The sequence below is a fragment of the Sinocyclocheilus grahami genome, unplaced genomic scaffold, assembly GCF_001515645.1.
Source record: "Sinocyclocheilus grahami isolate Dianchi unplaced genomic scaffold, SAMN03320097.WGS_v1.1 scaffold462.1, whole genome shotgun sequence".
In the NCBI taxonomy this organism is placed as follows: domain Eukaryota; kingdom Metazoa; phylum Chordata; class Actinopteri; order Cypriniformes; family Cyprinidae; genus Sinocyclocheilus; species Sinocyclocheilus grahami.
Window position 1 is genome coordinate 2,000,887 of NW_015505641.1, and position 10,935 is coordinate 2,011,821.

The 10,935-nt window shown below is 34.2% G+C and overlaps 1 protein-coding gene across 1 annotated transcript in view; it reads left to right on the forward strand.

The window, feature by feature from the left end:
* Positions 1–2,237: 2,237 nt before the first annotated feature.
* Positions 2,238–10,935, forward strand: part of ctr9 (CTR9 homolog, Paf1/RNA polymerase II complex component) — a 17,058-nt gene continuing 8,360 nt past the window's right edge. Inside the window, exons 1-12 of the mRNA XM_016235090.1 lie at positions 2,238–2,380; positions 4,527–4,625; positions 4,699–4,938; positions 5,033–5,150; positions 6,377–6,466; positions 7,665–7,921; positions 7,999–8,106; positions 8,807–9,043; positions 9,132–9,221; positions 9,310–9,438; positions 9,523–9,706; positions 9,792–9,880. Coding sequence (XP_016090576.1) covers positions 2,336–2,380; positions 4,527–4,625; positions 4,699–4,938; positions 5,033–5,150; positions 6,377–6,466; positions 7,665–7,921; positions 7,999–8,106; positions 8,807–9,043; positions 9,132–9,221; positions 9,310–9,438; positions 9,523–9,706; positions 9,792–9,880 — 1,686 coding nt within the window. The 5' untranslated portion in view covers positions 2,238–2,335. The remainder of the gene's footprint in view (positions 2,381–4,526; positions 4,626–4,698; positions 4,939–5,032; positions 5,151–6,376; positions 6,467–7,664; positions 7,922–7,998; positions 8,107–8,806; positions 9,044–9,131; positions 9,222–9,309; positions 9,439–9,522; positions 9,707–9,791; positions 9,881–10,935) is intronic.

A 10,935-nucleotide genomic window follows, 5' to 3' on the forward strand; every position in this document is an offset into this window, starting at 1 on the left:
ATATATATATATATATACTGTCACTTTCACTTTTGATCAATTTGATGCATCCTTGCTAAATAAAATAAAAGTCATTTTTTTCAAACAACAAAAAAAAGGGAAAAAAAGCAACAACTACAACAAAAATCTGACCCCAAACTTTTCAATGGTAGTACGATCACGATGCACAAGTCTGCATCTATATCACCATTTAAAGGGGAGACCCGTACCTTTGCCAGTAGTGTCACATGCTTCAAACGTTATGTTCAGGAGTTCTTCCTCCGAAAGGCCATTTGTGTCAGCACAATCACACAGAGTCCTGTTTTCTGATGTGAAATCTAAAGCAGTGTAAATACACAGGTGAGATGACTGTACTACAGCTGCTTATATAAACAGAGCATCAGATCACCTTCACTGCTCTCAAGCAGATGGCAGGGCTCCACTGAGTATATTCCAGAATCGATGGAAAAGCTTGAGACGCTGCATCCATTACAGCCACGATTCTGGGATACGAGCCTGAAAGAGGGAAGATGGGGCCCAAAGTCTTCCTCTAAAGAGCCCCGACGTCCAGTCGGCTTCTCTGAGGCCATAGCCACTGACAACCAGAGAAAGAAAACTCAAGAAACTGTGCTTTTCTGATATTGTTGCTCCAGTGACATCTCAACAAGAGAAGTACTTACATTTTCCAGAACTACTGAAGATGACCTAATGAGATCTGTTTCATGGTTTTATCGAAATATGATAATGACAACAACAACTGAGACATCAGAAATAATGGAACGATGCTATTTGTGACATGAAATGCAATGGAAAATTACCTACCTTTTTAGATGAATATAATCCTTATAGAATCCAAAAGAATGGCATTTTCAAAACAGCGTGGATGATCTGTTCACAGTCATACATTTGGTTCAATCTTAGTCGTAGTTACACTGTTGTGTATGTGCAACACCCTTGTTGCTTGCAGATCTCAATGCTTCTAAAGCAACAGCTGATCTTTAGAGAGCCTTTGCCTCTTTTTTTCATCAGAGGCGCACACTGGCACACATCAAAACCAGATGACTTGGCTACCTCCCCCCACACACCCTCCATTCACTGCCTGTGTGCTTCTAGCTTGGAGAGAACAATGCTGTAATGGACCATTTTAATTAACATTCGGCAGTTTTCCATATCAAATGACTCAAGGCCAGCACTCAGCACTTTTAGGAGCATGCACCCACTAATTGTCATTGTCCGTTTCACCCAATATATCAACCTTCAGAGTATTTCTCTTTAGTCAATCTTTTATTTATTTAGAAAATGTATTATTATTATTATAAAAAATAGTATATTATAATTTTAGATTTAATTAAACTATTATCATATCATTGTATGTGCATGATTATTATTTTTTTTATTAATCTATGCCAGTTTAGATATAATTATACTACTTTCATTGTCCATTTTTATTCATATTAATTTTAAAAGTATTTATCGATTTAAAATGAATTTAGATAAAATGTTACTATTATCATGTCATTATGTATTTGTTATTGTTATTATTTTCTATCTGCAAATCATTTTATTATAAATTTAGATATAAATATAATATGATACCGTATATATTTTACTAGTAAGATTGAGATATCATATTATAATTCTTTTATTTATTAAATTATTATCATATCAAGGTATTATTATTATTATTTTCATTGTTATTCATCTATATCACTTGGTATTATAATTTTATATTATACTATTATTATATTTGTTATTAATAACCTTTACAACAACATAATCAACAATAACATAAATATGTATTTATAAATTATAAGTCATATAAAATTATAAATAATTTATTCTTATTATTATTAATCTATTTATACAATATGATAATGGTAGTATAGTAGTAATGAAATAGTAGTAATTTTATCTCAAATTATATTATAATATTCAACATTGTACATTTGTTATTTTATTATTATTTATCTTTCTATTTTTATAATTATTTATTCATATTAACATATAGAATGATATTATAATTTTAGATGTAGATATGCTTTTATCGTAGCATATGTGTTGTTTTTGTTGTTACTATTATTCATTTGTCAAGCTAAATATACTTTTATTAATATTTGAATTTGAAATGTTGAAACAAGAATTAGTGACCAGTTTTTGTTTATTTAAAGAAAAGTCCATAGGCGCGTGTTTAATGAACGTTCGAGGACTTTTAATTTGAAGCACTTCACCGCTAAACCGGAAGTGTAGTGTATTTTGTTGGTCAGGTTCAGTCGGGGATGTTGTGGAGAAGCTGCTGCTGCTGCTGTTGATCATCACTGGATACGGCAATATTGGGTTTTTGGTTCGAGTCGCAACCATGTCTCGGGGGTCTATTGAAATCCCTCTGCGGGACACAGATGAGGTTTGGACTTGTTTTATCTCTGTGCGGTGCGGAATATAATTTGATTGCAGCTCTGTGAATAGCTATCATCTGCTAACATGCTATCATTCACGCGCTTTTAATAAGTTTACATAAAATTAATAAACTAACAGCGGCGAATGACAGTAAAGACCCCCGTGAGTCTTAGGCTACTCAATCATAAATCATAAAACGAGAAACTCCGAAGGTGTTTCACATGATGGAAATACTTCATCCGGGCATCTTTCAATCCTTTTCTGTTGAAGTTCATGTCTATATTATATTTAAGTTACACTACCGTTCAAAAGTTTGGGGTCAGTAAGATTTGTAATGTTTGAGTCTCTTAGGCTCATCAAGGCTGCATTTAGTTGATCATAAATGCAGAAAAAACTGTAATATTGTGAAATATTATGACCATTTAAAATAATGGTTTTCTATTTGAATATACTTTAAAATGTAATTTATTCCTGTGATGCAAAGCTGAATTTTCATCTGCATCCTTACTCCAGTCTTCAGTGTCACGTGATCTTTCAGAAATCATTCTAATATGCTGATTTATTATCAGTGATGGAAACTGATGTGCTGCTTAATATTTTTGGGGATCCTGTGATACTTTTTATTCATCAAAGAATCCTGAAAAAAGTATGCTTTAGTTTATTCAAAATAGAAATCTTTTGTAACAATATACACTACTGTTCAAAAGTTTGTGGTCAGTTTTTTTTTGTTTTTCTTTTCTTTTCTTTCTTTATTTTTTTTTTTAAAGGAATGAATGCTTTTATTCAACAAGGATGTGTTAAATTGATAAAAAAGTGAGAATACAGACTTATATTGTTAGAAAAGATTAGGGATGCACGATATATCGGCCACCATATCGGTATCGGCCGATAAATGCTCATTTTTTCTGTTTTCGGTATCGGCCTGATAAGAAAATTTGGCCGATATCTTAAAGCCGATAAATAATGCATTATTTCCTTCAGAGACACTTCTACACTACTGTTCAAAAGTTTGTGGTCAGTTTTTTAGTTTTTCTTTTCTTTTCTTTCTTTCTTTTTTTTTTTGAAAGGAATGAATGCTTTTATTCAACAAGGATGTGTTAAATTGATAAAAAAGTGAGAATACAGACTTATATTGTTAGAAAAGATTCCTATTTAATAAACACTGTTCTTTTGAACTTTTATTCATCAAATACAGTTTCCAAAAATAATATTAAGCAGAACAACTGTTTCCAACATTGATAATAAATCAGCATATTAAAATGATTTCTGAAGATCACGTGACACTGAAGACTGGAGTAATGATGCTGGAAATTCAGCTTTGCATCACAGGAATAAATTCGATTTTAAAGTATATTAAAATAGAAAACCATTATTTCAAATGGTAATAATATTTTACAATATGACTTTTTTTTCTGTATATTTGGTCAAATAAATGCAGCTATAATGAGCAGAAGAGACTTCTGTAAAACACATTAAAAATTTTACTGATCCCAAACATTTGAACAGCAGTGTATTTGTGAAATGTCCTTTATTGGGAACCAATAAATATTGAAAACCAAGCAAATTGTATAAACGAGTATAAACAAACATCTCAGGAGTAAATAGAAGAAGAAAACATTGTACATATCAAACAGCACCATAGTTCGTATTACATAAGTTTACTTTTAGACATTGTTTCCAAATACGTTTTCATCCTAATTTTAAATTGTTCAAACATAGGCATTTTTTTAAATTTTATTTTGACTTTATGAATGTATGACAACGCACCGACGTGCATGTCAAATTCAAATACTACAAACACCTTAACATCTCCAAATGAACCAAGTTAATCGTAGCTTCTATTAAATTTTAAATAATTTCATGTATTTAAAAAAATAATTACTTAAATAAATTTTAAATTTTCTCCAAAAACTGTATACCTGATGATATCCCCAAAATAAATGACTAATAGTCTCAGACTCTCAGGGGAATTTTTACAAACGTTCTTTCACATTAACTGAAGCTATATTTTATTGCGTGTTATTAATACATGCTATTTATTGTAGGTGTTAGAGCTCCACTGTCTGTATCAGCCAAACTCACTAGTGGAATTTGATCTTATTCTCATGATCTCGTCCTTGTTAATGATCATTCATTTGTTGCATCTTTCTCAGGTTATTGAGCTTGACTTTGACCAGCTTCCAGAAGGAGATGAAGTCATCAGTATCCTCAAACAGGAACACACACAGCTGCACATATGGATCGCACTCGCTGTGAGTGACAAGCTCGTTTACGGTGACATTAGGATTTCTGCTGCGCAAAAATCTCACAACTATTTCTTTGCAGTTGGAGTACTACAAACAAGGCAAGACGGAAGATTTTGTCAAGTTGCTTGAGGCGGCACGCATTGATGGAAATCTTGATTACAGAGACCACGAGAAGGACCAGATGACGTGTTTAGATACACTGGCAGCTTATTATGTCCAGCAGGCTCGAAAAGAGAAGAACAAGGATGCAAAGAAGGACCTCATCAACCAGTCCACTCTTCTGTACACCATGGCAGACAAGATCATCATGTATGATCAGGTAAATGAAGGTTACAGTTTTCATAGTAATCTCTGTTATTGTTGTATATTTTTTTGATAGGTCTTTAGCCTGATGACATTTCTCATTTCCGCAGAACCATCTGCTGGGAAGAGCTTGCTTTTGTCTCCTGGAAGGAGATAAGATGGATCAGGCAGACGCTCAGTTTCAGTTTGTACTTAACCAGTCAACAAACAACATCCCTGCACTGCTGGGTAAATATGGCACATGATTTTTATATACTTAAAAGTGAAAAACTTGAAATCACAATTCACTTTATTTTTCCTAATACAGCAGAGTTTCTGTGGGTCTTGAAAAGTCTTAATTCGCCCTTTCACAAACTTAAGGCCTAAAAAGGTCTTAAATTGGAGCAAAAAGTCTTAAATTCGTGAAGTCATGCCATTAAATGTTGCATTTTCCATATCTGAACATCATTAAATCAAGATACGTTTACTTGAGATGCGAATTGAACATGTTTGGTTTTCTGAGAAAATGAACAAAATGAAGTGAGTTTGTTTAAAACATGAATAAATATGTGACCCTGGACCACAAAACCAGTCATAAGGGTCAATTTTTTTCCGAAATTGAGATTTATACATCATCTGAAAGCTGAATAAATAAGCTTTCCATTGATGTATGGTTTGTTAGAATAGGACAATATTTGGTCGAGATACAACTATTTGAAAATCTGAGGGTGCAAAAAAAAATCTAAATATTGAGAAAATCGCCTTTAAAGTTGTCCAAATTAAGTTCTCAGCAATGCATATTACTAATCAAAAAATTAGTTTTGATATATTTACGATATATATATACACATATATTATACACACACACACACATTTACACACTCACACACAAACACACAAAAAGAAAAAATAGAAAGCTTTTGTTTTTTTAATAAAAAAAGAAGAAAATAAATATAAAGTAGAAGTTAAATAGAATAGAAAGTGCTAGAGTTAGAGGGTCAAATATAGGTGGAACAGACGTGTTTTTAGTTGTTTCTTGAAGATGGTTAAGGACTCAGCTGCTGGGATTGAGTTGGGCAGGTCATTCCACCAGGAGGGAACAGTTAATGAAAAAGTCTGTGAAAGTGATTTTGTGCCTCTTTGAGATGGCACAATAATACGCCGTTCACTTGCAGAACGCAAGCTTCTAGAGGGCACATTAAATTGCATCTTAAATCTGAGGGAGAAAAAAACACAAATTGTGATCTGGCCTAATTTGATAATCAAACTTCATATTATATCATATTAGTTGATTTAATTTATTAAATGCGATTGCTGCATGCTCAAAGTCAAAACAGGTCAATCTTGCACTTTCTACAGGATCAGGTTTGAGCGTGGATCGCAATCATTGGCTATTGCACATTTATGCCAAGCGTTTGCTATTAATAGATGTTGTCTTGTTATGAATGATTATTTATGTTTATGTCCTTCAATAGGTAAAGCATGCATCTCTTTCAACAAAAAGGATTACAGAGGGGCTCTAGCCTACTACAAAAAAGCTCTTCGCACTAACCCTGGCTGTCCAGGTGAGTCTGCCAGATGTGTTAAAAATGCATTTACCTTTTCCTTAAAACCTGACCACTTCCTAGATTGTCATAGTAGATCAATGTATTCTAATCACACCTTGACAAAATATACATCAGTTGAAAGATGAAGAAACGTCAATACTATATCTTGCAATATATATTTAGGGCTCTATGAAATCGATTTAATTTCAGTGTGTTCTGTTTTAATTTTTCTGTAAAATAAATTTCAATAATCAAAATGCATGTTAAATCAATAGAATTCGTAGCTTTAACATTTTAATAATTTATTTATATTTTGGTTACACATTTCGATAGTCCACTTTAGACATTCTACTAGCTAGCTGTAGCTACATGTCAACTAACTCTCATTACAGTATTAGTAGCCTATTAGGTTAGGGTTAGTAGAATAAGTTGACATGTACTTGCAAAATCACTTATAGTCAGTAGGATGTCTAAAGTTGACTTTCAAAATAAAGTGTTACCAAAATGTAATAATTAATATAAAATGCTTTATTTATTTTTTGTGTCTTTTGATTTTTATGGCTTTATGATGTAATACAATTGATCGTCAAACAAATTAAAATTGGGCGATTCCTGATATTTTTGGCACAGCAGAGGTTTACTATTAAAATAATAAAAAAAAAGAAAAATGTAATGAAAGAAAAATATTGCTTAAATTAACTTTTAATTATGTTATTGTTACTTTGAGAAGTACATTCTACTGTACAATAGTAATATTTCTGTCAAGTTAAGCCAAACTTTCGTTTTGACCGGTTGTTTTAAAGACCTTTGAGTTTCTGTGTGGAAATGATATGACTATAATTATAATTTTTTAATTAAAGTGAAATGCTTGTGGCTCTGAAGATGTAGTTCATGTGTTCATGACGGCAGACGCTGAAAAAAAAAGCACAAATGTTACGCATGCTTGAGTATATTGCAGTTTGATTAGCTCTACAGTTCTTCTTTTGATGTATTCATCCAAAATTTGCTACATTCTGTGAAATTCCACATTTTGCTGTAAATTCCATTTTTATGACTGAATTCCGTGATTCTGCATCACTGAAGTCTTAGGGCTCTATACTTAATCCACTGTAATCTCGAATGTTGTTTTCGGGTCTGTGTTCCAAACTGCTGGTTAACAGGTTAACCTTGACTGGTCAAGACTCAGCTCATTTCTGTGTAAATTGTCTTATTGCAGCCGAGGTGAGACTAGGCATGGGCCACTGCTTTGTCAAGCTCAACAAACTAGAGAAAGCTCGATTGGCATTTGGCAGAGCCCTGGAGCTCAACTCCAAATGTGTGGGAGCTTTGGTGGGTTTGGCTGTGCTGGAGCTCAACAGCAAAGAGGCCGACTCCATCAAGAACGGGGTGCAGCTGCTTTCCAAAGCCTACACCATTGACCCCAGCAACCCCATGGTGCTCAATCATCTCGCCAACCATTTCTTCTTCAAGAAGGTGAAGCTAGATCTCTCTTGTGATCTACTGTTTTGAAGTGGAGATCTTGTACTTTATATGTGCTTTGTGCTTTTCAGGACTACAGCAAAGTGCAGCATCTGGCTCTTCATGCGTTTCACAACACCGAGGTAGAGGCTATGCAAGCAGAGAGCTGCTATCAGTTAGCTCGTTCCTTCCACGTCCAGGTAGGAAAGAGACTTCTTTCATTTGAAATAGTTATCAATCAGTATATTTCAGTTATAACATGTAATTACATATATAAGATAGATAATTAGCTGGGAATAATAGCATAATCAACACTAAACAGTGTTATTTTATTATTATTTTTAGTGTTTTATTCATATTTTAACTTGATTTATTTTTAATTGGCTTTTATTATATTTTTAGATTTAATTTTTAATTTGCGTAAGTTATTTTTTACGTGCTTTTGTCTTTGTTTATTTTTATTTCATTACTTAAATTAATTTAAATTAATATTTTAATTAATTTTTAGTTTTTGTAATTTTAGTACCTAAACTTATTTCAGTAATCTAATATTTTTAATCTAATATTTATATTTGACTATTTTATTACAGCTTTATATTAATTACCCGAAAACAATTTTTAATAGTTTGTTTGTTTTAATTAACAATCGAAGCACTGATGTCAAAACCTTTTACTGACCTCAACGCTGACCTTTAACTTATTTTTTTATTTTTTTTTACACGTTTTACAAAAAGTTAAGTATTTAGTGTAATATTTACTCAGAATTGTTAAAGACTGATAATATGGACAGAGGCCAAACATTATTCGACCTGGCCAATATATCAGCCTGTCAGTCAGCTTAAATTTCCTGCAGTGTTTTAACACCAATGGTGATAAACTTGCACATGTCTTTGCTTTTAGGAGGACTACGACCAGGCCTTCCAGTACTATTATCAGGCCACTCAGTTTGCCTCGTCTACTTTTGTACTGCCCTTCTTTGGCCTGGGCCAGATGTATGTATATCGTAGAGACAAGGAGAATGCTGCACAGTGCTTTGAAAAGGTCCTGAAGGCTTATCCCAACAATTATGAAACCATGAAAATCCTTGGGTCTCTTTACGCCACATCGGATGACCAGGAGAAGAGAGACATCGCTAAGGTACGACATTATCATATCAAAAACTGCATTACAAAAGGTTTTTCTCTGAGATCATTACAAGGCTCCTGTTTTTTTTTTTTACTCATAGGAACATCTGAAAAAAGTCACAGTGCAATATTCCGATGATGTGGAAGCCTGGATTGAGCTCGCCCAGATTTTGGAACAAACAGACATACAGGTAACAGTGTTATTCCTGCATACGCTTATGTTTGGACTCATGCAACATACACCTCTCTCAAACTGTGAATCGCCCATCTTTCCTGCAGGGTGCTCTTTCTGCATATGGCACGGCCACTCGTATCCTCCAGGAGAAGGTCCAAGCGGATGTTCCTCCTGAGATCCTCAATAATTTGGGGGCTTTACACTTCAGATTGGGAAACCTTGGCGAGGCCAAGGTAAAGAGGGATTTTAGGCTCTAATTAAATGAGTGTTGCGGTTCTGCTGTTTGGTACTACAGAAAACTCTCAATTTCTTTGTAGAAATACTTCTTGGCTTCTTTGGAGAGGGCAAAAGCTGAGGGCGAGCATGATGAGCACTACTACAACGCCATCTCCGTCACGACCTCCTATAACCTGGCCAGACTCTATGAAGCCATGTGCGAGTTCCACGAGGCTGAGAAACTCTACAAGAACATCTTGAGAGAGCATCCCAACTATGTGGACTGTAGGCATCATCACAGTATTCATTTTGTGGGGCTTTTTTGTTCAGGGGATGGTCTGTTCGGTTGGTTTATTTGAATCTGTAACAGGTTACTTGCGTCTTGGAGCGATGGCACGTGACAAGGGAAATTTCTACGAAGCTTCCGACTGGTTTAAAGAAGCCCTTCAGATCAATCAGGTATGTAGTTCTTATCTTTATATGTCTGACCAACACATTCTCATTCTTCTAGTTCTGTATTAATCCAAATAAAGAAAGACAACAAAAAAGCAAATGCAAGATAAAAACCACAGCTGTACTGAGTAGGGCTGCACGATAAATCGCATGCGATATTTAATGCGCATCTTGTCAGAAAGCCGGTTCTGTAATCAGCGGTAAATCTCCATCACCTGCGGGCTTTCAGATTGAGCAGCATTAACTACACAGAGCCGTTGTTCACTGACGAGCTGCGCAAAAAATCGCGCGAATATGAACGTGGTTTTGCGCAGCTTGCCTGTGAACAACGGCTCTGTGCAGTTAATGCTGCTCAATGTGAAAGCCCGCAGGTGATGGAGATTTACCTCTGATTACAGAACCGGCTCTACTGATAAGATGCGCGTTAAATATCGCATGCGATTTATCGTGCAGCCCTAGTACTGAGGAACAGCAAACATTTAGGTCACAACATGACTTTCTGTGCCTAATTGCAATGCCAGGTGAAAGAGTCACCTTAAAACAAAGAAAGGTCGCGCATCACGTGATGACCAAAAATCAACGATTTAATTAACACGGTCATTCTTTGGAATTCTATAAGGCTCCAGTTTGTTGAGATTCATAAAATAATTGTCAGTTGGTTAGATTTATTTTCATTCACTAGCGGTTATGTTTAATTTAGCTTAAAGTCTAATCATAATTTATTACTTATTATTAATGTATGTAATGTTATCTTTTGTGGGGGGGGGTAATCATGTGACGTATGCAACCTTGTCATCTTTGTTTTAAGGTGATTTCTTGTATCTTGTGTTGTAATTAGGCACTGAAGAAGGTCATGACCTAAACGTTTGCCGTTCCTCAGTGAAGCGGTGTTATCATTGTTTTTATTAATGTTTTCATTAGTGCTGTCAAACGATTAATCGCGATTAGTCACATCCAAAATAAAAGTTTTTGTTTACATAATATGTGTGTACCGGGTTTATTTATTATGTATATATAAATACACAAACATACATGTGTGTGTATGTATATATATATATATA